This window comes from Nipponia nippon, unplaced genomic scaffold (genome assembly GCF_047370975.1).
Source record: "Nipponia nippon isolate SJK-2023a ecotype South Korea unplaced genomic scaffold, ASM4737097v1 scaffold_5, whole genome shotgun sequence".
NCBI classification, from domain to species: Eukaryota; Metazoa; Chordata; class Aves; order Pelecaniformes; family Threskiornithidae; genus Nipponia; species Nipponia nippon.
In genome coordinates, this window is record NW_028262369.1 from 89,592,962 (window position 1) to 89,619,645 (window position 26,684).

At 49.5% G+C, this 26,684-nt stretch overlaps 1 protein-coding gene across 4 annotated transcripts in view; it reads right to left on the reverse strand.

Moving 5' to 3' along the window:
- Positions 1-26,684, reverse strand: part of HEG1 (heart development protein with EGF like domains 1) — a 56,130-nt gene that overhangs the window by 21,098 nt on the left and 8,348 nt on the right. For 2 of the 4 annotated variants that reach the window (XM_087733166.1, XM_087733169.1), the window contains exons 2-14: positions 15,238-15,516; positions 13,999-14,223; positions 13,371-13,622; positions 12,486-12,674; positions 11,656-11,964; positions 10,939-11,244; positions 9,541-9,864; positions 8,296-8,604; positions 7,269-7,598; positions 6,401-6,700; positions 5,523-5,861; positions 3,188-4,555; positions 811-930 (exon numbers count right to left, since the gene is read on the reverse strand). In XM_087733166.1, the coding sequence (XP_087589292.1) occupies positions 811-930; positions 3,188-4,555; positions 5,523-5,861; positions 6,401-6,700; positions 7,269-7,598; positions 8,296-8,604; positions 9,541-9,864; positions 10,939-11,244; positions 11,656-11,964; positions 12,486-12,674; positions 13,371-13,622; positions 13,999-14,223; positions 15,238-15,516 (4,650 nt within the window). Of the gene's footprint in view, positions 1-810; positions 931-3,187; positions 4,556-5,522; positions 5,862-6,400; positions 6,701-7,268; positions 7,599-8,295; positions 8,605-9,540; positions 9,865-10,938; positions 11,245-11,655; positions 11,965-12,485; positions 12,675-13,370; positions 13,623-13,998; positions 14,224-15,237; positions 15,517-25,705; positions 25,985-26,684 lie in introns of those variants that run through there. The other 2 variants (XM_087733168.1, XM_087733167.1) reach the window with 2 other exon arrangements.

The following is a 26,684-nucleotide window of genomic DNA, read 5'->3' on the forward strand; positions in this document are numbered from 1 at the left end:
GAGAATCACCTTCACAGTATTTATATAATCTGCCCGTATCCCAGTTCAAGGCATAATCAAAACAACTCTCTAAATTAGAAGCTGACACATTCCAACTCAAAGAAATGTTTCAAAACACCCTTCAGGGACACCTCACCCATGTTTCCTTAGCAAAATTTCCATGCCTCTAATCCTCGCTGATTAAGGGTCAGAAGAAACTCTAGCCAAACAAATTCCCCTTTACAATGGGACATTGTAAGTCTTTGAGATTGAGAGTCCTCTAAAAGAAAGGAGGGGGTCAGAACCTGAGTTCCAGCTAATAACTGTGCTGCCTGAAAAATGCTAAAGGTACGAAACACGACCTTGATCTTACAAAGACTTTCACGGCTGCTTAATTTTCCGCACATGGCTGATCCCGCTGAAGCCAGGTTACACAATAGCCCCACTCACTTCTCCCAAGCCAAGTGCTGTCGCCAGGGTTTGCAGAGCTGGGAGCTATGATAAGCTGCTGAACGCTTTTTGGGGGTTGTAAAACACATTAGGAACAGAAGGGGCACATCTGTCCTTACTAACAAGCCTGAGCCCACCGCTCTGTTGCTGTGTTTTTAAGAAACCCTCAGCTATCACTGCGCCTGCTCCCCGGGGCACCCCGACACGACAGGCATTAGACACTGCACTTGTATAAACAGTAAAAGGCTCTTGTTAAAAGCGGTGGTTGGGAGGAACATTAAGCTCCTGAACTAGTCTGAGCCTAGGTTAATTTAGTTTAGAAGATTACAGATAATTATTTCCATCTTTTTCTCCCCTGGTTTTTCACTTTTGCTTTCTTACCTAAATTGCACTTTCCTTTTTCCAGCTCATATCCAAGAGGACACTGACAGATATAGGAGCCACGGGTGTTGTTGCAGGTGGCGAGTGCAGGACAAGGGTTGGAAAGACATTTATCCACATCTACAAAAGGAGAAAAAAACATGGGCTATAGTTACAGAATCGGAAAAATCATCAGCTGTTGGGCTAAAAAGATCAACTTGGCTCCTCTTCTGTGACCCCCTGAGCATTATCAGATGCTTCATTGCATCATTTGCGCTTACTATTTATCGTGTTCTTAATTATTCTGTTGGAGCTGAAAGAATAAATACAAACCAAACCACTTTCTCTTGAATATTCATTCAAAAGCCCTTGGGATGTAGTGTTGATCCATGTTAACATGATCACCCAGCTTGTCTACAGCACTGCTCATCTGCAGATCTCAGGGTGCTTTTCAAAGACAAACAACCCCACAGTTATGGATGGAGAGACCGAAGAAGGGACCCAGACAGCCAGAGCTAGACATGGGAGCACAGGCTTCTCTGCCAAAATCCTGCCCTTTTCATCCAAGCCCTATTTCCATGATCCAAAGCTAGTGCTTGAACACTGAGGCAGTCCATAGGTTACCCAGCAATGGTGGAGGCAGCCCTGGCTGCTGTCACCTCCTTCACCAGGGCTGCAGCCTCCTCCGTGCCAGGCTGGGGATGGGCACAGCAGCGATACCTGCCTGTGACACTGCTCGTAATGCACTTCCCGCTGGGTGAGCAAGGGCTTCGGGAGCAGACACCAACTGTGAAATACCGAGTATTGGGTGATTAATGACTGTGGTCTCAGATGCTTCATAGAATAGCCAACTCAAATTGCAAATTCTGGAGATGATACCCAATACTTCCCTTTGAAAAAAAAACACGTCCTGGTCAAAAATGCTCCTCTTGCTGTGCGTATGACTCACACGAGCACAACTGCATGTCACACACGCATGCAAGGACAGACCATAGGCAGGACTGTGGACTTGGGGGCGACAAGGCGCTACAAGATGAGCAAGACAGCTTACACACCACTCATACCTATTTTGCTGCTGCTGCCGAGCACTGCAGCAGAGGCAGGAAGGATGGGCTTTGCGGTTCAAGCACATAGCATGAGAGCCAAACCCGTGTGTGTATTTCTGACAGCGCTGCGATACCCCATGGCATCACGCAGGCCCTGCAGACCAGACAGTCCCGAGCTGACCTTTGTGTCAGGACACACCGTTTGACGCAATCTCTGTGTTTCGACTAGCCTGGCACGGCTACCTCAGCATCAGCGAGAAGGAGATTTCGTGTCTCTGATCTAAGCAGCCAGAAATGAGTGGGTGTAGTTTAAAACGTTGGCTTTCACTTTGCCATCCTTCAGTTTGCGCTTTGAACAGTGGGGCCCAGGGCAGCTTCTTCTCTTGCAGCAGTGAGTGCCGACGTACAAAGCACCCTATCCAAGGGAGCAGAGGGATCTTTTGCATTCTGGTAAATGGCAAAACTCAGTATTTAAAGGAAAGAATAACTTGTCAAAAGAGTGAATCAGTTGGTAAAAAGGATACGATACCTTAATTTTTCAATTAAAAAAATCCATTCCCCTACAGTGAATTTTTTTGCATGAAGCCATAGCTGCAATTAAAACCAATCATCCTGAGAAATAACCTTTAAATACTTAATTATTGGACGGAATATATACTATTGCCAGTATTTCACTGAGATTAATGCATTTAGCACACACAGTATCCTGCAATGGCATGAGGGCCAGGCTCCTGAACTTTAAACACACAATTGATTTCCATTCATATAAAACTTCAGTCAATGAATTTACTTGAGAAGATAAGGAGCCTGGCAGCAGTAATAATTGATTGTAGCGACACACTCAGCAAGACTATGGTACGTAGCCTACCAGGAGAAGCAACAGGCCCTTGAGCAGGAGATTATTTAGTGAGGTGGGAAGAAAATGACCATAGGTCAGAATAACAGAAGAAGTTACAACACAAATACCAAGTGCTGCCCAACTGCCTTTTCTCATTAATAAGATAGATATTGATTGATATCGATCGATATTGTCGACCGATGGACAAATATAAAATGCATCCTATGCTTACCTGGAAGGCCAGTCAGCTTTATTTTCTTAAAATTCTCAAATTTCAGCTTAACGTTTCTATCAGAAACGTTCACCAAAATGCTCACCCTTTTCCAGCAGTTCTGCTTGATTGCTAAACCCTCAGCTTAAAAATACCAACACGGAGACCAAGTTCTTATCTTCAAACCTTGCTGACAACAGACATCATACATAACCCTTTGAAGACCCTTAAAGTGGGACCCAGGTGTTCCTGGCTCCCCTCATCCCTGGCCCCACCACTGATGAGTGCCACTAGACATGTTACCTGTTGCTGGAGACGATGTCCTCACCCCGGTTGTGCTACTCAACGGAGGAACAGTGGTTGGTTTTGTAGCAGCCAAAGTAGTTGCAATGCTCACAGTGGTCTTGCTGGTTGGAGGGGCTTCAGAAGGACTTGTAACAGGGATGTTTTCCTTGGTGACTTTATCAGGCCTTGCAGTGGTGGGATCCACAGCTTCTGTGCTTTCACCAGTGGTATACACGTGCTTAGTGGCAGCTGGTGTTTGAGCTCTGTGGGCTTTCGTGGTGCTAATGTCACCTGGGGTTGGCTGGCGACTGGCCAGTGTTGTCAGCACAGGAGGTTTCACTGTGGTCAGTGCCACTGCAGGAATGATGATGCTGTGGTTTGTTGCACTTGGTGAGGGACTAAGGGGTGCATCCGTTGGCCCAGCCTGGGGAGCATCACTGGCTGTGGTGAGTAGCGATGTTGCCTTTCCAAAGCTACCTCCCTGTACGGTGACGGCTCTCAGCGAGGTGGTCTCCGTTACCATCACGGGAGCAAACACGGACACGATGTGTCCACCAAGCTGCTCCATGGGTGCTGTGGGGAGAGGAGGAGACCCGTTGGAGGTGAAGGTGGTGCTGTTTTGGGGATGGTGTGTGACATTGTGCTTGTTGGTCCCTCTGGGCGAGCTCCCGGCCATGGCAGCTGTGGAGGGCACTCGCCTGACCACAGTTGTAGCTAGAGAGGTGCTTACTTGACCACGATCGTTGGACTGTGAGACGGATGATGGTGATGAGAACAGAGGCAATAAAGATGCTAATGAATAAGATGGGGAAGACAATGAAGAAGTGGGCAAGGAGGACGACAAAGCCTGCAGAGGGGGTGAAGACGCCATCACAGAGGACAAGAGTGGCTCAGATGACTCCGATGATGTAAACAAGTAAGTTGTTGGTGGTGTTGATGACAGCGAGTGATGCAGCGATGACACTGAGGAAGAGGCTGGAAATGCTGATGAAGACAGAGAGGATCGGCCAGTAGTCAACAACTCAGAGTCAGTGTTGAAGAGAGTTGTATTTGGTACACTGCCTGCAGAAGCAGAAGTCAACAGTTTGGAAGAGTGTACCAGCAACGGCTCTGTAGATGGTTCAACAAAACTGTCATCGCTGGATATGTTGCTTGTCCTGTCCTGTGCCACAGAAGACTTCAATGAATCAGAAGGGTTGGAAATTTCAGAAAAAAAGGTAGAACTTTCCGAGGAGTCAGCAGAGGTGCTGCTATTCGAGATAGACAGGAGGGTTCTTTCTCCTCCTCTGGTATATGTGGTTGAAATGTACGTGCCGTCTGTATGAGAAACCGAGGTCCGTTTCTCAGCATCGATGCTACTGGCTGGCTGATGGCTACTTGAAAAGCCTGGAGTAAAAGGACAAAATATATTAGAAAGATAGATTAACATGAAAGTATTTCGATGTCATATTAAAATCACTTGCTAAATACATAAAGTGTTCTTGTCTGTGAACTGGCACTTCCAACAATTTAGAGCACCATGCAAGCAAGGCTATTGAATTAGAAGTCTTCTACACTTCTTAATTCATTCTAAAATAGTGAACTCAGACAAACACAAGGCTCCCATGAAAAGTGTAGGTTTCTAAAACACTATTCTTCCAGTACTGCTTTTCTAACGGGATTGAGCACTTAGCGTTCTGGGATATTTTGTGGCAAGCTAAGCAGGAAAACCCATCTGTTCTCTTTATCACTCATAATTTATAAAACTCGTATCATCTCCCTCTTTATCCTCCATTCCCAACTAAAGAATATCCATCTTCTTCAGTCCGTTTGTTTTTAGACACAGTGAACTTCATGCCTCTCTAGGATGAAATTATTCCATTATGTTAATTTGCAGCTTATCATGATCTCATTGATTGAAAACTTTGCAGTCAGGAAATCCTAAATGAGTAGCACATCAGTCTGCAAAAATTCAGATTATTTAGCATAAAAGGTGCAGTCAATCTTATAATACGAATTTCAGGATGCACAGCTAAATTCAGCAATCTCTAAAAATAAAAAATAGGGTATTGAAAATTTGGTTTAAGTCTACAATTGATTTAGGTCATCATGAAACATTTCTGAAAGCATCACCCAAAAGAAACCAATTAGCTGCAAAAAAATAATGCAGCCATCAAAACAGGAAAGTTTCCCTGGAACGACTCCCCAGCCTGGTGGGGTCTGGCTTTGAGTCCTTTGATGAAAACATCCTCCTGAGTGCACCCACAGGCAGCATTGCATGAACTAATGAATTAGAACTTGTATACAACATAGATAAATGCAGGAAAATGTGACCTTCCTCCCCAGAAATGTACACCGGGAGACACTAACTTACTTGTGAGATCATTTTGGAAAGAAGAAGTGGGTATCTTGGAAGAGCGTGTGAAGAGTGTCTCCGTCGCAAAGCCTGTGAAACTTGCACTGCTGGCAGAGGCATTGGCCGTCCTGCTCTGCTCCACCGACGCTGGCTCAACCGGCCCTCGAGAGCTGGCGGTTTCGGCGTAGGAAGCGGAGCTCTCCGTGCCACCAGCCAGTGTGCCATCCATCACCGAGTGCAGCGTCCTCTCTCCACCTCCAGCAGACATGGATGAACTGTATGCAGGATCAGTGATGGGGCTGGATATCCTTTCCTCGGCACTCGAGCTGCTTAGGGAGCGATGGCTGCTGCCCATGGCTGGAATAGGATCGAAAAGTAGGCATCTGATTTTATCATCTCAGAGCAGAGAGCACTTGTGAGTTCTACAATAATTCTGTTTGGAAATGCAGATTAATAAAATTGCACAGATAAACACAGATTAAATACAGATTAAGTAGATCTCACACATCTATCACCTTAAATGTGGATTTAACACACAAAGCCTAGTCCGAAGAAACAGGACTGTCCAAATACAGGGGGACAATCAGTACCGTTAGAGTCATAATGGGCATATTTATGTTATTTATAATTATCACCCCAACCCAGGGGAGGTAGTAGATGTATCCTACAGCAAGAAGCTATATGTCTCATTCTTAGACTTTTTTATTAAGCATCAACAGCTGCAGATATACAACACCAAGGAGCAAAATCACCACTGCTTATCAATCCTGCCCATGACACCCACAACAGCTCTGACACGTGTTGGTGGTCATACCAACCCCACAGAAGAGGGGGAGGAAGAGGGAGTGGGTTTTTTCCAAATTCAAATGCCATCCTGGAGTTCAGAAAAAACTCACTGGAAGCTTCACTGGCAGCCGAGAAGTAGGTGGAGACCCTGGATGAAAGGGTGACCTCGGGCTCGGGATACCTCGCACGGCTGGATGAGACGTGTCCCGCTCCAGGCCATGCCGTGGAGGATGGGAGGGGGCCTGTGCGGGGCTCCCCAGCCGTGTGCGGGTGAGATGTGGGGCTTGCTGCCGCCGTGCTCCATGTGCCATGGTTAGCATCAGCTCGAGATGTCCCCTCCTCATGGCTGAAGAGTGCGGTTGAGACGTACGTGGTCTCAGTAGGAGCACCGGAAAATCTTTTTCCTCTCTCTGGAATTGCAAAGCAGAGATATACATACATGTACATATATATATAAAAAATATATATATTTTATGTATTAACAATACCTTTGAGGCCTCTACAGGGACTAAAATCTGAATATTTAAATTCCTGCAGAAGAGGTGGTGCTTGGTGACCAACATCACTTATTTGCTAAGTGGGGTTCGCAGGCGATCTGTACTTTTCCCCTTTACACTAGAAAAATAAAACAGATTGTGGTGCATGGTGTTTCTGAAGAAGAATGGTGGCAGGGAGGTAGGACCTGGTCTTGGATGTCCTGCAGAAAGTTCTGGCACATCTCGTGCCAGGCTTCCCTGGTTTGAAGGCTGAGGTCCAGGCTCCATGGCAGCCTTCACATGTGGCCCAGAAGAGCTGCCTGGCCATCTAGTTCCCAACACAAGAAGCGCCCTTCAGGGCCCTCAGACACCCTTCACTATAAACCAGGCTTACTAAAAAGGCAAATCTAGTTTAAAGCTAGAAAAGGAAGGGTGGGAGCTCGGGAAGGGTGTGAGAAGGAGGGATGTCCTCCACAGCAAACTGGGAAACCACAAGACTCACCTGAAGCACTTGGTGAAGGCGAAGGCACTGAAATGCTGGGAGAAAATGCAGGCAGCAGCTCCGTTGGAAGCTCGCTGCGTCCGGCACCGCTCTGCGAAACATCACTCTGCCTCCCAGGCTCTGTTGCCGATGAGGACGGCAGAAGGACCACGTCCAGGGAGCTGGTGCGGCGCGGAGTGGGAGCAGAGCTCCCTGCCATGCTGGATGCTGCGCGGGTGTCTGACACAGGCACTGTGCTCCTCTCCCCACCGCTGGTGGCTACCAATGAGCTGGGCATATTGGTGAGAGGAGCATCGGGCAGGCGTCCTCCTGTAGCCAAGGTCCCTTCTGCTAAGAAAGGGCAAAGCAAAATGAATTTATAGACCCTAAGTTATAAACAGGTGGGCGTGCTCTCTTCCATCACCACCCTTAGGCTGACGGCACAGATATAACACAGCAGAAGATCTAAACTTGGAGAAAACTGTGAAGACACAAGCCCTTCCTGAACAAGGAGGTGCTGCTCACGGGAAGACACCCTGAAGAAGGCACTAGGAACAAGTCACGGGAGCGCGGTTGGGTTTGCTTCCCTTCAGCGCTGCTCCTGGCACTGCACTCCAGCCGTGGGCACTGCGCGCCCATGGTGAGCGAGGTGGGGTCACAGCAGCTCCTGACTCCCCAATACTTGAAATAAAGCTCAGCAGGGCTGTACGGTGTCAGTAAATGCTGCATTTGCATCCCAGGGAGGGAGTCAGGAATGACTGGTGTTGCCTCCTGCTTGTATAAACACAGCTCATGGGGCAGTCTTGAAATTGTGCTGTCTCAGAAAACACACCAAGTCTCGGGGCCAGACTGGTCTTGTAAGAAAGCTGGGTTTTTCTGGGGACTAAATTCAAAAAACAGCTAATGCATTTTTCTCTGGAAGTTGAAATTTTCCTCCATAATGCCCAATGCCATTGTCCAGCACCTTCTAGCATGCCCTCACACCTCCATACAGAGTGGATGTTTGAGGTCTACAGGAAGAAGCCCCACAGGGACGGTCAGAGCTCACCTGGGGAAGCGCTTTCTGAAGCAGACGGCGAGCCTGTGAGCAATGGGTCCACGGACAACACGGTGGCACCTCTGCCACCATCACCCTGGGCTCCCAAAGAGGACCAGGTATGGTCTGGAGAGCTGACGGTTTCGGTACCAGTGGTAGAAATCTCTGTTGTTTGGGCCAGTCTGGTGCTGGCTGGCAGAGACCTTAACGTCCTCTCTCCACCCTTGGTGGCTGTTGTGGAAACGGAGGTACTGGTGGTGGGGAAATCGGTTCTTCTCTCTGTTGACAGGATGCTGAATGACACATGGCTGCTTCCAGTAGCTAAGATGTGATAAAGAAACAATTTACATTTTTACACATGTCAAACTATAAATAAACAGACGAGTTTTCCTCCAGTAACACCCAGAGGCAGCAAGTACATGTACAAGTAGAAAATATGAGATGTCAATCCAGAGAAAATAGGAAATTTCCAAAGACGTGAATCCTTCCTACAGAAATTTGTCTTCTAAAAAACATGGTTTGATGCTGAGAAAAGTGCTATTATATAAAAACCGTTGAAACGCTACGCCGTGCACTTGATTTCACCATTATGTGCCTGAGTGCACTCCATGCTGCTAGAACAAACAAATACCATAACAACCCAGAAAAGCCTGGAAATCAGTTCAGACAAGGCACAACACTGAGCAGGGTGAAGATCTTAGAGAAAAAGTCTGAAGAAATGGGGCCAGGGGGATCAGACCTCTTCAGCATCGCAGCAGGGTCTAGGACCAAGCAGCGGCATGAAGGGCCTCCGAGACCACATTCAAAGTTGCCTTAAATTTGTTGAACTTGTTCGATTTCTGGGGAGCAGCATGGTCCAAGGGGCAGGACAGAGGGCAGGAACTGAGGTCCAGTCCCTGGGACTGCAGGGACATGATCTAATCCTCCCTTGCTTAGTTCTCCTGCCTATAAAATGGAGATAGCAACTGGTGACAGTAAAAAAAGAAATCGTGATTTGAAAGTTAATTGTTTTTCTTGGCGTAACAAAACTTTCCACACATGGACCCTTTCTGTCAAAAACCCAAACCACATTTTTTGGTCCAGCAAGAGCTGAAATATTTCAGATACAAAAATCATACTGCATCCTTCCAAATAATATATTCTGCATAGCTGTCACATCTTTTGACAGGGGAAAAGAGTCAGGCAAGTGTAAGATACAATAACTGTCCTCCTTTTACTTACAAGAAAAATGGTAATTCGCTTCTAACTTGAGCTCACCTTGGGAAGGACCTTCTGAAGGAGAGTGAGAGCGTGTTAGCATGTTATGCTCCGTGAAATCTGTGGTTTCTCTGGACCCACGAACTCCGTAGGTCTCTCTCACAGAAGACACGGACGAGGATCGGATCGTGCCCAAGGTCCTGTACGCGTCACTACTGGATGTGGAGACTTCTGCTGCCCATCGGCTGCTGCCTGTGGCAGACCTCGGGGGCCTCCCGCCGCTGCCAGTGGCCATGGTTGAAATGAAAGCGCCGGTGGGAGAGGAAGCAAGGGGGTTTTTCTCTGTCGTTGAGCTGTTAACTGGTTGGTGGCTGCTTCTGACACCTAAGATACAATAAAACCATGTTTGATTTATGCATATATACATTTGAGGGATTGTTTGTACAGTCTATGTACACTGTTGAGATATTGAATAGACCAAGCTCTCAGCCTGGAAAAGGCGCTGCTCTGGGAAGAGGTGAATCCCCTACGTTCAGGCACATGTGGCTTACAAAAAGCCATGAAAATCACAACTTAAAACCATGTTTTTTAACTGCAGGCTGTGCACAATATCCAATTTACGCATTTAAGGTGCCTTTGAGCCTGTTTAAATCAGGAGTATATACCTTTAACTTCAAAGCAACTCTAAGGGATGAGATAAAAAAGGCCTGGTGTAGGTTTTTTGGTGACAGTCCAGAGAGTCAGGCTGCCATCTCAGTGCTGGGCTGATGGCATGGCCGTGGGGCTGAGCCCCCCACAGCCCCGGGCACCCAGGACCACACAGGGCCAGACACAGCCTCACCCATAAGATGCTCATAAACACCCCAGCACCCAAGCCTGGCGTTCGACCCAGCCTGATTTACCCCACGTTTAGCAGGCGTGCTGCCCCAGGGCTCTCCCAAACCACAGTGCTGGGGATGCCAATATTTCACCAGCTCACTAAGAGCAGGAGCCGCACTACGACTCGCAAAGTGATGGGCTTAATTGTGAATTAATGGTGAATGGTGGGGCAGAGCTCACTTGGGACCACTCCAAGGGCACGGGGTGAGTCAGCCGGGGACTCTCAAAATGCCACCTCTCTCAGAGACCAGACTGCACGGCAGACGCAGCGCCGGGCAACGGCTGCAAATCCCCACCAAAAGTGTCTCCGGCAGGGAAAAAGTGCATGCACGTATTTCTGAACGATGGCTGCTTTTCCCAGCACGGGAGTTTCATTAGCAATGAGGACATTGATGTTTTTTCACTTTTTAACCCAAAAGCTGAGATCCACTCCCACCCTTCCCCCAAGCCCGAGGCAGACAGTAATAAAAATACCCACATATCCAATAGCGACCGATGGCCATATCTAAAGAAAAACAGCACGGGATGTGAAATCCCATCCGACCCCAAAGCAGCCAACTTTCAGACTAACAAATTTACCTCTGGAAGTACTTTCAGAGGCAGAGAGGGAGCTTGTGAGCAAAGGGTGCCCAGGAGGCACTGGGAGGTCGGTGGCTTCCCGTGAGCCATTAGGATGGTGTGTCCCAGCCCCCGAGGAGGAGAAGGTCCCCCCCAAAGAGCTGGTGGGGTCGGTGCTGGTGGCAGAGCTCCTTGTCACCCCAGCTGTGCGGCCATTTAGGGGGGATGCTGGTGCCATGCTGGGCTTGTCAGTACCACGGGCATCCAAGTGCAGCGTTGCCTCTTCTGCAGCTGGGATGCTCTTTGGTTCATAACTGCTGCTAAAGGCTGAAAAAAAGGAGAACAGAAATATAAAACTGCATACACATAAATGAAAACAGCTGGGTATGTTTCATCCCGCTATCAGTAGATGTAGACAATGTATGTGTGAATATTCAATACGGAAATATTTAATACTAGGAAATCATTAAAACAGGGGGAAAAAATGGTCTCTACATAGGAACTCCTGAAGTTATTGCTTGCAAAATTCAACTGAAAGTTTTCAAGGAAAATCTGTCCTCCTCTTCCAACAAGAATAATATTTATCCATACTTTCATTTCTGTGAAATGTTTTTAAATGTACAGAATGTGCCAAATACAATATTATTCCTCCTTTCTTTAAAATAAAAAGGATGTATTTTGTTTATAAAGAGTCTTTAAATAATGTTCTGAGTTATACAGCTAGCTATCAAAACTCACTCGTGGAAGTGCTTTCCGAAGCAGACAGCGAGCCCGTGAGCAGCAAGTCTGTGGCACCTCTGCCACCACCACCCTCGGCTCCCAAAGACATCCCAGGAGACCAGGTCTGGTCTGAAGAGCTGGTGATTTCGGTACCAGTGGTGGAAATCTCTGTTGTTTGGGTCAGTCTGGTGCTGGCTGGCAGAGACCTTAACGTCCTCCCTCCACCCTTGGTGCCTGTTGTGGAAACAGAGGTACTGGTGGTGGGGAAATCCGAAACTCTCCTTTCTGTGGCCGAGACGTTGGACGGCTCATAGCTGCTTCCAATGGCTACAGCACAATAAAAAAAAATGGATTTAGACGTATGAAATTATAAACAGATTGATCCATTTTCTTCCCAGATGCTTACAGCGCACATACGGATATTAAGCATAGGAAGTTTTCAATCTGGACAAAGAGCTCTTTTGGAAAGGCATAAATCCCCTCGCCACAGGAAGACCTTGCACAAAACCCAGGGCTCACCGCCAGGACAGCGCAGCTTTGTGAGAGCCAGGGTGGCTCACCCAGCGGGAAATCCCACGGGACAAGGACTGCAGGGACTTGCCTTTAAATCCCACCTTTGCTCTAAGACTGATGGAAATGGGCGCAAGCACTCTTAGTATTTTTTTGGAGCTTGAATATGGTATCAAACAGCAAAGAGGGGAAACCTGCGCATGGCCACGTTCCCACGTGAGCCTGCAGCTCACAATACATCCCAGGGTTTAAGGGGACACAAGGAAAAATGCTTAAGGAAGTGCAAAACCCAGCACAAAATAGGGTAAAACAACAACTCGTAGACTAACCAAGCTCACCTGTGGCAGCGCTTTCCGAAGCTGGGCGAGAAGGGGCGAGCCGGTGCTCCGTGGAGGACCCAGGGAAACGTCCCCACGCTGGGGCCACCGAGGACCATGCCGAGGCCGAGGGCTGAGCTGCAGAACCGGGTGCTGCCCTTCGGATATCAGACCTCAGGTTTTCTGCAGCTGTGCTGTTGCTCCCAGCAGCTGTGGCAGAGGGAAGGGACGTGTTAATGTGAGGGCCCTGGGGATGCACTTGCTCCTGGCAAGCCCCGGGCACAGGATAAGGACTTGGCAATGCCAAGGTTTTCAATAAGTTCCTGTGCAGTGGGGCAAAGTCCCTGTTTTTGAAAGCTCTAGAAATAGCTGCTTGCAAAGCAAATGAGGGGGAAATGTGGAGCCCAGGGATCTTGGGTTTGTTGTCCCGTACAGGTTGTTGGAACACGGGTGTCTCACCCGGTCTAACTGAGAGCAGACCCAGCCGGCGTGGCTGTCAGCGTGGGTTACCGACCTCATGTCCCGCTATAGCACTGCTGGGGTGGGACACACAGCTCGGGTGGGACACACAGCCCAGGTGAGGCTGGGACCTCGCCTTTGCTCTGCAGCTGGCACTGAACCAGCCAAGACATTTCGCAGCTGCAGTTGCCCACCCTGCAGAAAACACAGTTATAAGGTCCAAAGACCTTTTTTTGGTTTTTTTAAGTGGAAAACTTTGGGGGATTCTGACCAAATTATTTTTTCCATTGCTTTTTCCTGCTTTCAGCAGGGAATTTCAGCTAGCCACCCAAATAATAACCAACAGAGCGCATGCAAAACACAGCATCTCCTCTGTTTCAAGAAAGCAAAAGCTATATAAAGGCTTTTTAAAGCTCTAAAACAAACCCGTGGGCCAGCAAAGCTCACCTCCAAAAGTGCTGTCCATGGCAGGCAATGCTGTGAGAAAAGGGCTTGTGGAGTCCCCTGCGACATCCCCAAGGTGTAGTGCCACACGGTTCGCACCAGTCTGGGTACTGGGAGCTCGGGGGGAGGACTGGGACTGTCCCAGAGAGCCAGGGAGGGGGGTGCTGGGGAGGGACCGCAGCATCCCCCCACCGCTCCCCGAGGGGCTGGGTGAAGCGGCCACAGTGCCTGCTGGTTGAGAGGGGCTGCCGGCGCCTGCAAGGCAGTGGGAGAAAGCAAATGAGAGCACAGAGACGGGCTGAGCTGCCCACCCAGCATCCTCCGCTGTCACCCTCTGCCTCCCTCCGCAGCCAGCAGTCCCCTTGCCTGTACTCTGCCTACAGCAACTTCATGTTTGGGACCTGCACTGAGTAATTCCCAATTTTCAAGGCCAGGAGAAGCCACATGGATCCTGCTCTCCACCCTTGTGCATGAAGCAAGCCAGAAAACTGCCCTGAGCACATAGTGAGGATGGAGGGCCGGATCCAGAGCACAAAGCTCTAGCAATGCAGGGAAGCCAGGCTCAACCGATGCCCAGTTTCTCTGGGGAACAGCATCCACCTCATTCCCAGGCTGAACTGGGATGGCTCACCTGGGGGACGAGTCTCTGCGGAGGGAGGCAGCAGCACCGTCTTCATTGCATTGTCGAACCCTGCCATGTCCCAGGCCTCACGGTGCCCGCCCAGCGTCCTCTCGGCCGAATCGGTGCTGGTGGCTGCCAAAACCCGCAGTATGCCCTCCGCAGCCACAGGGGTGCCGGGAGAAATCCTCATGCTTCTCTCCTGGCTGCCCACAGCACGATGATGACTTCCAGTGGCTGGAAAGTAACAGAGAGAGTCATGTTCCCCCTGGACAAGCTAACGTGACTTGGCTGGGGTGGCAGCAGCATCACCCGCAGTGGTACCCAGCCCTACCATATGCAATAGACAGGGTCACAGCAGCATCCCCTGTGTTTCCTCTATTTAACATAGAGCATGCTGCAAGAGGGACTGCTGGGAACAGACAGTTTCTGTCACCAAAAAATATCAGTATTTCAAAACTTGTCTTCATTTGTGCATGGCAAGAGAAACACAGATATTTTTTTTTTTAACATTAAAAATGCACAAAGCAGTAAATAGCTTATGCCAGGACAGCCAGCAGCTGGCAGCCTGGGCATGCCAGCTCCATACTCTAGTCCTTAAGCAGGGAAAAAAATAAGGAAGTAAAAAATGAGGAATTAAAAAATTAAAGATAGCCTCTATGGTCATATTTCAGCGAGACACTTATTTCATCTGGGGATATTAAGAAAAAACCTGAAATAGAGACGGGGCAATCAGCACAGCCTTGTCCTTCTGGTGTGGGAAACAGGCTTTGATTTAGTGCATGCTTAAGAAAGTACATTAGTTTACTCATGACCACAGTCCCACCAAAAGTGGTGAAGATTATGAACAAGCCCAAAGGTAAGTGTTCACTTGCACGATCTCTACGTGAGGACCTCAGCTACAAATTATGACGCAGCTGGTCAGATATTTTTAACTTGGGCACCCTTAATCTAGGTTGAGTTCGCAATGGGGAGGAGGCATGGGGATGCAGGGGGGTCTCCACTCTGCTTTGAGGTCCATGATGGGCAAGACTCTCTGGGGTGCTGCTGGGTGGTGAATAACGACAGCAGCAGCTCCCAAAAATCACCTTCACTGTAACATTTTAAAAAATATAAGCTTTTCTGGGATTGGATTTCTTCCAAAAATCTGAATTTCTAGCAACAGGGTGAGAAACCTTCCTAACCCACCGGCTACGCTCGGTCCATGGGCTGGGTAAGGCAAACAGGGACTCTTGTGTCAATAAAACTCACCGGGAGGAAGGCTGCGGGTGGGCAGGTGGGTCGCTGTCCCGGCAGACAGGCTGTCCGGGGGCCCTGCTCCCAGCGAGGTGAAATCCCCACCGCCGGCGGGGGGACTGACGTGCTGCGTGGCCGCGCTCGCCGCTGGCACCGCGCTGTGCCTGGCAGGCAGCGATGCCCGCTCCCGGCCTCCGTCCAGCATCGTCACCAGCTCCATGCTGCCCACGACAGCACCAGAAGTCCTTATCTCTGTGTCCAAACTTCTTTTTGCCTGATGGCTGCTTTCAATGACTGAAGGGAAAAACAAGAAAAAATTAAAATCCCATCAGTGCTGGATGTCCAGGCTCGGCTCGTTGCAGTAACACCAGGGCCAAGCTCTGATCTCATTTACACTAGAGAAAATTTTGCATAATCAAAACACAGACATGAAATTTATTTTTGGATTCACACCAGTGGAAGTTAAATTGGTCTGTGGGGCCAAATGCTGAAACCCACCTTTGTGTGCATTCAGTTCAGCACCCCCATGCCTTTTTGTGTGTTAGGAGAAATAAATGCTTAAAGGAAAAAAAAAAAAGCCTTAAACAAATAACCGATGGAGATACGTGCAGTGTGGAGTCCATGGGAGGAGTGAGTAGGTCTCCAGAGCTGATGGCCAGCTGGAGCCCAGCACAGCCCGTGTGCCCCATCCCGAGGGCGTGATGGGAGCAGGGAGGGCCCCGCAGCTCTTTCCCTCTCTCCACCCAGCCAGTGCTTGCTTGACGCCTGACCTTGAATCCCACTGCCTCCAGAGAGCCAGTGTGAAGCTCTCTGAGAACTGCAGGGCAAACAGGAGGGTTGGCATAACCCATCCAGCCACCACGAGGCACTGGGATAGAAAAGATCAACATATGATGTGGATTACACTGGCCATCCAGGTGCTGAAGCACCCCAAGGTGATGGACGTTTTGGCATATGTGATGTTAATGTGTACCAGAACATGAGAAACAAGATGGAGAAGTTTGTGCATCTCCGGGTCCATTTTCTATGAGCAAATGTGGCCGGAGCCCCTGCTCCATCCTGAAAGTGTTTGGGTCTGCTCTCTTGCTCCTACTGGAAGGCTGCTCCAAAGTCTGCCATCGTCCAGAATCATTTTCTCATTTCATTAGAAAATGAATAAATACACTTATGGAATAAATGTGGGTTCCCAAGCCAGCATTACCCTTTAGCTTAGCTAGTCTTTCCCCTCCCTCCGCTTGCTCCACACCATGGCGATGTGTAACCTCAGCAATCTCGTCCCCTCTTTGCACAAGCTGCTTCTGCATTTCTACCATCTGCTGTATCTCATGGACCCAAAAATTACTTCTCCCAGGGAGGTCAACAGGCATTACATGCTTTACGGGATCTCCAAAAGCACACAGATGGCTGTGTGCATCTCTCGAATATAAACACGTTCCCAAATCAGGCCCTAAGTAAGGACTGAAGATGTTACTCAGTAGCCAGCTTCTTGGCTCAATCATTAACGCTGACCGCTGGCAGCAGCAGAAGGACTCAGTACGGTAGCTGCAGCTTCAGCCTGGGGTCTGCCATCCAGCCTGATACTGCCTGGAGCAGAGCATCTCCTGACAGCTGCCATGAGCAGTTCCAGTGAGATTTGCTGGAGCAATCGGGGTTTCCAGCCTGCGGCACCAGCCAGGGCTGCGCAAGGATTTCCCTGCACATCAGTCACGTGAAAACCAGCAGCGACTGTCCCTGCCCCATGTTACAGCCCCGAGGCTTGGCTGGCACTGCAGCCTCAGATGCTCTTCAAAGTCCACAGCAAGTCAAAGCAAGTCCAAATCACAGTTGTGTCATCCGAAACGGAGAGATCCCAGTTTTGCCTATCTATCTTCCTTATAACCAAAACACAATCTCTGGGCTGGAATAGCCCATAGATGCTCTGGATGGGCAGAATAGGAGCCTGGCTAGAGAAACTGCAGTTTAGGGTGGCAGGGTCTAAAGCCTCTCAAGAAACTGAGAAAAGTCATATAGGGAGAAGAACTCTCCTCACTTTGCAGCTCAAAGATCCACCAGGCTACGGGACGTAACCTGCTTGGCACGCACACAGCATCTCAAATCAGGGCTGTGGCTGATACACAGGCAGTGGCTAAAGGCACCGCTCAGGCTCTGCCCAAAAGCTCTGATGTTCAAGATTGAGCCTTGCACATCTGTCCTTGGCCTCCAAGCACTTTCTGTAAGAAAGCTGTGCCTCAGAGAAACCCCCACGGGACACCTCTCCTCCTTGCCTTGTGTGTCTCCTTTGGGGTTGCTGTACCTGCCATGCCAGAGGTGGCAATTTCGGGAGCGGTCTCCTCTCCTTCTGCAATAGCTTCAGTGGAAGAAAAAAGAGGTATGTAGGTAGGACAGTCTGCATTTCATCCCAGGAGGCTGAGCACCACGAGGCCCAAGGAGACAAGAGCTGCAGTGGAGCAGAGCCCCTTGGGTGCCTTTAATGACAGCCCTAGCCGTGGCTGCGATGCCCACCGCACCGAGCACACTGAGCAGCTGCTGCTGTTGGGAGCCTGCCCTGTCCCGTGAGCCAACTCCTGTCCCGTGTAACAAGCTGCTTGTTGTTGCCCCTTGGATGAAGGGATGCAGAGTCACAGGGGATGCTCGCTACGCTCATTTGCAAGCCAATACCCAGCCTGTAATTGTAGCCCACAAGTCCATTTATAGCAGCCCTGATGCTGAAAAATTTGGGTGTGCTGGAGGGCGGCACACTGAATTTCCCTCCGTTCCCCTCTCGCTAAAAGCTTTCAGCTGTGCAATCCTTGCTTACTGTGCCCCAGCAGCCGGCTTTGCTGCACGGAAAAAAGGCAAAGCAGCAGTTACTTAAAGAAACCCTTAGGGGATGAGAATAGACAGAGGGAAATTTGCTTTCTCAGGTTGCCAAGTCATTTGTCAACAAGCACTCCAGCCAGGCACGCTAAAATATATAGCGGGGCACTGCAGCAGGCATTTAATTGCCGCTTCTTAAAAATAACCCTGGAAATGCCAGCAAGCAGTACCTTCAGCTATGACCCTTGATTGAACAGCAACTGGTTTGAAAGTAAAATGCTGCTGTTTGCTTGTCTGGTTGTTGTTCACCCTGCAAATCCACCCCAGAGTTTTCTCTATCCTCTTTTGGCTCTGCAGAGCTGCTGGGAATAAAATGAAGCAAAACCCTTCCCCTTATCATGGGCGCCAGCAAACCTGGCTTTGAATGCAGCTGGGGAGTGGACGGGCTGAATAAGAAGGTATTATTTACACAGGCTTTTTAGAGTCATCTGGCATTTTTAACTCTGCCCCGCAAGGTATGCCAGGCTCCGGTGCAGGGAGGAAAACCTTGTGCCAGACAGGCTCAGCTCCCTGGTTTGTGGGGTGCAGAGCATGAGCCGTGCTGGAAAATCCAACCCACAGAATCTAGTAAGGAAACCCGAAAAAAAATCAGGCCGCTCAACAAAATAGACATGAAGTCTCAGCTCATCACAGAGCCATCAAGCCTGCCAGAAGTGCAAGATAACTGCAAGCTCCTCTTTGACTTGCCTGCAGAAATTAGCCTTCAAAAATGACCCTCCGCTGGAGTGGACGGACCAGATGCAAACTTCTTCAAAAAAAATAAATGCGGGACCATATGGCCTCCCCTGATGCATTAAAGGCTTAAAGCAGAGCAGCCCTTTAGCTCAGGTACCAATTTGTCACTAACAATTTCATCACATCCTAAGCTGCCAACAGCTTTCCATGTTTTAACTCCACGCAACCGCAGCCACCATGAGAATTATTTGACTTCCAGTGCAAAACCCTCCTGCCACCCGCCGGACCAGTGTTTTCCCTCACAGTTAAAACTAGCAGTGATGCTCACCAGACAGGTCGAGGCTTGGAGTTACTTTTTCTTCGCAAGCATAATAAGTCCGTGGCTTGCTGGGAGCTGAGTTATAACGTGGCCAGGACAAACAGATCAAGTTCCAGCTGATTTCTCAAGGCTTTGGGTTTGCCCCTGCCAGCCCAGCTGGATGTCTACCTTGTGAGACTCCTGAAAAATCCCTTTTGGACCAGCAATTTTTTGTCTCTGTGCCCAGGTGCAGCACAGGCATTGCCCCGGCCAGGAGGTGGCTGCTGCTGGCGCAACATCATGGTGATGCTCAAGGCTCAATATGGGACAGCACAACACCAAAAAGCACAGTACTGTAAGTTTTCAGCAGTGGTTGTGATGTCTCATGGACATTTGAGGGCAGGGAGTGAGGAGGGACGTATCCTGCTAATGCCAGGGCAGCATGATCCCCGTGGACAGCATTTGGCAGGAGCATCGCACGAGCTATCCCAGCCCTGCTGCTTTCCTGCAGAAGGGATTTTTCTCCTCAAAGGGCAGAAAAACACTCCCTTGACCGGGGAACGCAAATTTAATCTGTGTTTGCACATGAGAAAAGCCAAAAGTGGTTGCTTGGCTGCCCAGAACAGCCCTTCATGCCAGAGCTGTCCCTCCTCAGGAGAGTGGTGATTCCCAGGGGACCGTTCCCAGTACGGCTGCCCATGTGGCGGCTGTTTTGCCAGGGCTACGGCCACCCCGGGAGCATCCCATGCTGAGCCGAGCACACGTGAAGCTAAAGCAGGCTCCTCCCGAGGACAGGCAGCTATAATTATAAAGCCCACATCTGTTAATGTTGCATAACCTTAACATCATCTGAGGCTCACGGAGAGAAAAAAAAACTCATCTCAACTTAGAAAACTCCTTGCCGGCTGTAGGAAAAGGTTAGGAAGAAAGGCAGGCTGTGAGGGAGGAGAAGCAGGGAGCAAAGCCGGGGCTGCTGGCCCCACAGTGGGTGGCACGGGTGGCTGCCGGTCCCTGCCGGGGCCGGGCTCTGCGCTATGTTTTGAACGGCTGCTGCGGATGTTGGGATCATGGGTGGAGGCCGGTTAGGAGCCAAGTGAGTTTGTGCGAACAAAAGCTACAGCCCTAAATCTGGACCGTCCAGGACTCTCTGGGATTTTCAATTTCCTTCCTTGTTCTTGCCCTGAAAGAAGCAGTTCGAGGCGGGGGGGAAAGCGGGGGGGCTGAAATGGAGCTTAAAAAAAAATGTTCATACTTGAGACGGGTCAGTTGAGCATAAACACATTGATAATATTGCTTAGGGAAGGTCCCTCGTGTGCACTAAGCACAGGAGGAATGCAAGAGGCTTTTAACCACATGCGGTCACACCTTTTTTGCTAATTCTTTCAATATTAATAAAAGGAATTATTCAGGGTGGATGAAGAAAGGTGGTGAGCGAGGGTGGACAGGGAAGAGAAGAGGTGCAGGATGGCCCTGCTGGTGCCTCCCGCCCGGCTGCGGGGCTCGGTTTGGATGGGGTGCCCTATAGATGCATCCCCCGCCAGCGCCTTGCTCTCGTCCTCATGCTCCTCATCCTCTCCCCACCAGGTACCACACAGTGCAAGACGGCAATTTGCAGGACGTTAAATCATCTTAACCATAATAAGAAGGATTTATACAGCCACCAAAGGTGGCTGGAGCTTTAATATGTCAGCTCGAGAAAGGTCATGGAGGCTTAATGCCAGCTGCAGACCTGCAAGCTCTAAGTGCCAAAGGTTGTTTAACACCTACCCATCCACTATGGGTGATGGATGCCCACGGGGCTGGGGACGTCGGCATCATCCTCAGCCCTTCCTATGCTGGGCCACGGCACTTTGCTTGCAGTGCTGCTTTATGAGACAAAAACACACAGCACTTCCACACCACCTCCCCTCTGGGACCTGTAAAACCACGGAGGATGCTAAAGGCCATTTTTGCTTCCTACCTTTTTTTTCATGATCCCAGAGCCTGATGCTCAGAGATGCCATAATAAAAAAAAGGATCCAATTATCACTCTTAAGAGCAGTACCCTAAAGCAGAGAAACAGGTACTCCAAAATAAAGAGCACACAGAAATGAAACCTACGGTCGTTTCCAAAAGCATGAGATGCATGCATACGGCCTACCTGCAACCGGGGATAAAACTTGCACAGTGCAGGGACAGGATATTGTCCTGCTTATCCAGTGGTTTCCAGCCTCTTAATTTTGGTGTCCTAAACATCTCCCTGGGGAGGTGCAGGCTCCCAGATCACCAGCTCAAGCCTGTGAAACCCTGCGTATCTTACTCATCTTTCTTGGACAGTTTGGGTTCAATGCACAGATCCCTGGGACCACACGGACCCACGCTGCCTGAAAACCACTGTCCCAGGGCTCAGAGCAGCACCTTAAACCTCTTTTCATGAGCTCTTGGTTTTGTACAGTTTTTGGCAACTGAATTAAAAAAAAAAAAAAAGTCCTGTTTTATTGTCAAGTCGTTGGAAAACACATTCAAATACAAGTTCACTTCCAACAGGGATAAGCTGTCTCGTGACTGCCCATACTCCCAAAAAACCCCATAACCATGCTGAGACTCTAGTAAAATCCCAGTCCATCCATCCACACAGCCAGGGAAGAGGGGACCGAGCCTCCAGCCCCAGAGAGGCCCTGGGACCCATGTCCCTCATGCCTTTCCGGAGCAAAAAGCCTGAAATAGCTGTGTTGGCTTGCTTGCTGGCTCATTTATTTTCTGCCTCAAAAGTATCCCCTCTGGTGTTGTCTCCCAGTGTTAATGCCGGAAAAACCCCTGCAGCCCCAGCGGTGTGAAGGCAGCTCTGCCCCAGCACCAGCTGACGGGGCCCAGGAGCGCTTACCAAAGGGATTTCTTTCTCACCGTTTTCAGTAAAAACAAATAAAAATAAGCCAAAAGAATCCTCCTGAATGGCACAGCTCTCTGAGCACTCACATTTCTTCTCCATCCCCTCTCCCACCACCCTGCGATGCTGAAATGTCTCCAACCACCCTGCCTGCACCGCAGATTCCAAATGCTAAAACCCAGCAACACCTAATTCACTTCTAAAATCCGCCAGGCTTTTCTGTAACACCCTGCAGAAATGTTACAGAAAATATCACCCACGTAGCGCTTCTCCTTCCTCTTTCCAGGGTTTTTAAAGTCCCCTGGAAGCTTTGCTCGGTGGGAAGGCAGCAGTACCCTCGCCGGCGCTCGCGAGGGCAGAGCAAAAGCTGTGCAGGGACCCAGCCCGGTGTCATTTTAACTTGTGCTCCCGTCCGAGGGCAGTGCTGCTGGAGACTGTCAGACGGCTCGGGGAGGAAGTCTCCTGGCAGGGCTCCACCAAAGTGGAGTTGCTAGGTCACTGGAACAATAAAAGGCAAGAAAAAACATCCTGGCTGCAAAAAAGAAAGGGAATAAAAAAGGAAAAAAAAAGCCATGGCAGTGTGTACAGCGCTGGTTAAGTGGAAAGAAACGGGGCTGGAGAGAGCAGGATGATGCCACTCGCTACTGGCTTTTGTAAGCAGACGACTTTAATTTCTAACATGGACCTTTCTCCAGAGCTCTCACACGAATAATTCCAGAAACCTGGAATTTGTCTGCAAGGTTTGCAGTGGGTAAAAATCTCACATGGGGCTTGCTAGAACAATATTTCCAGGGGAGCTAGCCCACTGCTGCTATGGAGAGATAAATTACCCTTTGCATGTTAACTAGGGCATCACACTCCATCCTATAGCTTTCTTGCACCATCACACGCCCCCAGCAGCTGCTCGCATTCATTTGAACTGGGTAATATAAGAAAACTGCCTCCAGGCAGGGCTATATTTTGGCGATAAGGGGATGAGCAGCCTCACAGGGTGCAGAGCGCTGTGAAGCTCCGGGGCTCGGGCTTCTCCGTAAGGAAAGGTGCTAGCAGCTTAGAAGCTGCAGGATGAAATTTTGCTTTCGGAAAAGTTTAATTTCAAGGCCAGAAGGGAGCATTAGCTCATTCTGCCTGACCTCATGCATAATCAAAGTCACTCCGTGTAGCTTATTTACTCCCAATAGAAGCTCAGTGACTTGTATTTAACTTAAACGGATCTTGCAGGGAAAAAAACCCAACTAGTGGTATTTGTGATTATTTGGGATTGTGCTTAAAACCACCAGAACTACGGGCCAAAGCACAGGTTTTTCTGCACAAAACCTCAACACACATCAAAAAGCGATGCCCAGTGCTGTGAAGCGTATGTGCGGCAGGAGCCATCCACCCCAGGAGCCGAGGACTCCGGCACTTTTCAGACCCTGGAGAAAACAAGACGGTATTTGCATGTTAGACTCTGGAAACAAAACCACAGGTCTTTGCTCCAAAGTGGTCTGAGCCCAGGAGCTGCTTCCCACAGCCAGGAGGGGACAATAAATACCAGGAAGATGGAGGAGGGAGTATGAAAAGGGGTGCTGCCACACTGAGAGGCCATGCCGGGAGCAGCCGGGGGCTGGCACAGGCTCCTGAGCGATGCTGCCCACTGCCGCAGGGTGGACTTTGGTCCAGGTGTCTTGAACAGAGCTTCCTTCCAGCAATGCACTTAAGAAGAGCTCCCCGGGGAGCTATTCTCCGTGCTTAACACTAAGTACGCGCCAACGAGCTTTGCTGGCTGGCGGCCGCACCAGGGATGATGACCAACCTGGGAACTGAGTAACTTCTCAAGGACGTGGTGGGCACGAGGGATGAAGGGCCCTCTTGGATGCAGGAGGATCACAAGGCTACCAAAGGGTAGATGAAGGTTGGTGACACACAGATACAAGGCTCTCTGGATTCCTCCCTCCATCTGGACTAGCAAAACCCAATCCCATCCCAGAGGAAAACTGATGGTGGCCCAAGCCTTATACCCAGGTCTCGCCTCCCAGGTGAAGGTGGGATGCAAGGTGTAGTGTCATGGCAGCGGGAACCACAGATCCTCTCGTGGCTCCCACTCTTCCAGCAAGAGATGGTGAGACTTGAGAGGGGACAGAGAAAAAGGCAAACAGGCAAAAAAATAAAGCAGCTTAAAGATAAATTAATCCCCAGAAGAGATAAGGGCCCCCACCTCCCTTCCCCCATCTGCTGCAAAAGGATGATGATCTAAAGCGCATTTCCTAGATGACACCACACCGATCTGCCGCCGGAAGCAGCGGTGGCAGCGCTCAGGACGGCGCCAGACCTCCTTCTTCCAGGGGACAAACCAGGTCCTTCCCCGCTGGCACCCACCAGCCGGTCACCACGGCCACCGCGGAGGAGCAGCGTGCCCTGGGGTGGCTGGAGCAGGCGTCCCTCCTGCTGCCCCGCGCCGCTCTCCCACTGCCTCTGCAGTCACATGTTTCCTTTCTGAGAACCAGGGGGGAAGGGATTTACCATTTCCAGTGCCTTTCTGCATGTATTTTGGGGAGGCTGAAAACAAGACGCCTTCATTCGGCTGTGTGCGGGTCTCTGCTCTGCAGCAGGCAGCCCCGCGGCCGAGTCCTGCAGCCAGCAGTGGAAATGGGTGATGGAGAAGGGCAGGATTGGGCTGTCACCCTCCGAGCTGTCACTGAGGACTAACAGGGAGCCTGGGTCAGGTCACAGCCTATCTTGATGCATACAGACACTGTGTGCTGACCAAGGCAGCGCAGAGGATCAAGAGGCCAGATATCTGTGCCCAAACCCCACCTGCCCACACACTGACCCATATTAACCAGCACAGAGCCACCTCACACTGACTGCCTTGGCACATTCTTGCCATCAAGTGACCATCAACTTCAGTCTTAACCCAGCATCCATACAATCTCCAGGTGCACCAGCAATTTGCAGGACAGGCTTATGAGGATTTCCGTCTGCATGGTATGGACTGTTCTCAGAGGCCATGAAATTGCTGGTACTCCCATTCCCCAGGTCAGAAGCCTCCTGGTCCTCATTTGGCTTTCTTCATGCATCGTATTTGCTCCATGTCCCTCAGAAAAGACCATCTTCGTGATTATTCTGCACTCTCTGATCAAGTTTCCCTCCTAAGAAACATCCTTTCAAAGGGCTTTTATCTGCAGGGTTGGCTGCCAGTCTAATACTGCAGCCCCATTCTGTATTTGCTGAAAGAGCCGATAATGTCCTAAAAAGAATTAACATTTAGCTGTTAGTCCTGTAACTGAATCCGAATCAAACAATGATGACTGTTCAAATGCCTACAGCTACTCAGGGGTATTTTCCTTTAAGCTCTTCCAAGCTTGTACCAGGGGTAAGGAGCTTTCTAAAGATGCCTTTGTGAGCACCAGATACTGAAACCCTTCTCCTTGTCCCTCCAGACACAGATACAATTATGCTCAGCTCCGGCACAAAGATAAAGGCTGAATTACAAGAGCAGTATTATGCTCCACAATCAGGGTCCTTGATTCCGATTGACAAGGAAAGCAAATCATGCGCCGTTGGTTTGCTGATGTTTCCATTCCTGGAAATTCATTCCCATCGCAGGGGTAGAAATTAGTTCAATACCCTGGGCTACCTTTTGCGTTACCTCCCTAGATTGCTAAATTACCTTAACTTGTCAGTTCATCAGATCTTGCAAGTTATGCAGGGTCAAACCTGGCCACCACTTGTATAGGATATCATTCTTTGCAGAAGGTTTAACTACCAGCTGCTATAGTTTCCCTGATAAGAAAGCATTTTCTTACCTATAATGGCACAGATGAAGAGGGACAGCTATTCCAAGATGCTGTGAAACCCTTCTCTGGAGTGAATGTTTAAAAACTTGTTAGATAAACATCTTCTGTGGTGATCCTGCAAGGGGAGATGTCTTGAGATCCCTTCCAGACTTGCCTTTTGCTTTTATAGACCACTCAAAACCAAAACCAAATGAAAAATCCCTCAGATATCCAAACTCCAACCTCTGCTCCTCCAAGAAGTGCTGTCCTCCCCCCAAAACAGGTCCTGCCACCCTGGGTGGGCTGCAGTACCCTCCTGCTAGGCTATCACTGCAGGTATCTTTCCGATAATATATTGAAGCCAAATCTTCAACTTAGTGTGATTCATCCCCACTTCAGCGAAGTTCAACAGAGCATGATGTTTCACGCCAGTCCTCGGGGCTTAAGAGATTTTCCACAAGAGGAAGGGTGTTAACGCCAGTGTCCTAACAAGCGGTGACGTGGATAATTGTGCTCCATAGATCAAAATTCCTCTTGTCACTCCAGATGCAGAAGTGCCCTTTAGCATGCTCTTCAGGAAAAAAAAGAGGCCTCCTTTGCTACCGGCAACCCAAAGGAGCCTGCCCACCAGTCCAAAACTGCTGCACGAGGTTTCTTCCATGGTCTGGAGATCCCTGAGGGAATCTGAGGGTGGTTCTGGCAGCAGAAATGACAATGATGTCTGCCTTGTTATAGAGGCAAGAGGTCAGACTGATTCCTGTAACGGCCTTTAAAACCTCTGCCATCACAGCACTCTGAAAAATGCTGAGAAAAACGCCCTGAATGTGTGTGTGCAACATGATGTCCTCTGGGAGATGCAGCCCGGGCTGCACCCCTGGGACAACCATTAACCCTGCCCAGTTAACCCTTCATGCACAGTTTGCACGCCTGTCTATTAGACCACTTAAAATTCCTCCTCAGTCCTTTCCCAGCTGATTTCATCCCAGAGCTCAATTAGCTCAGGGTTAAA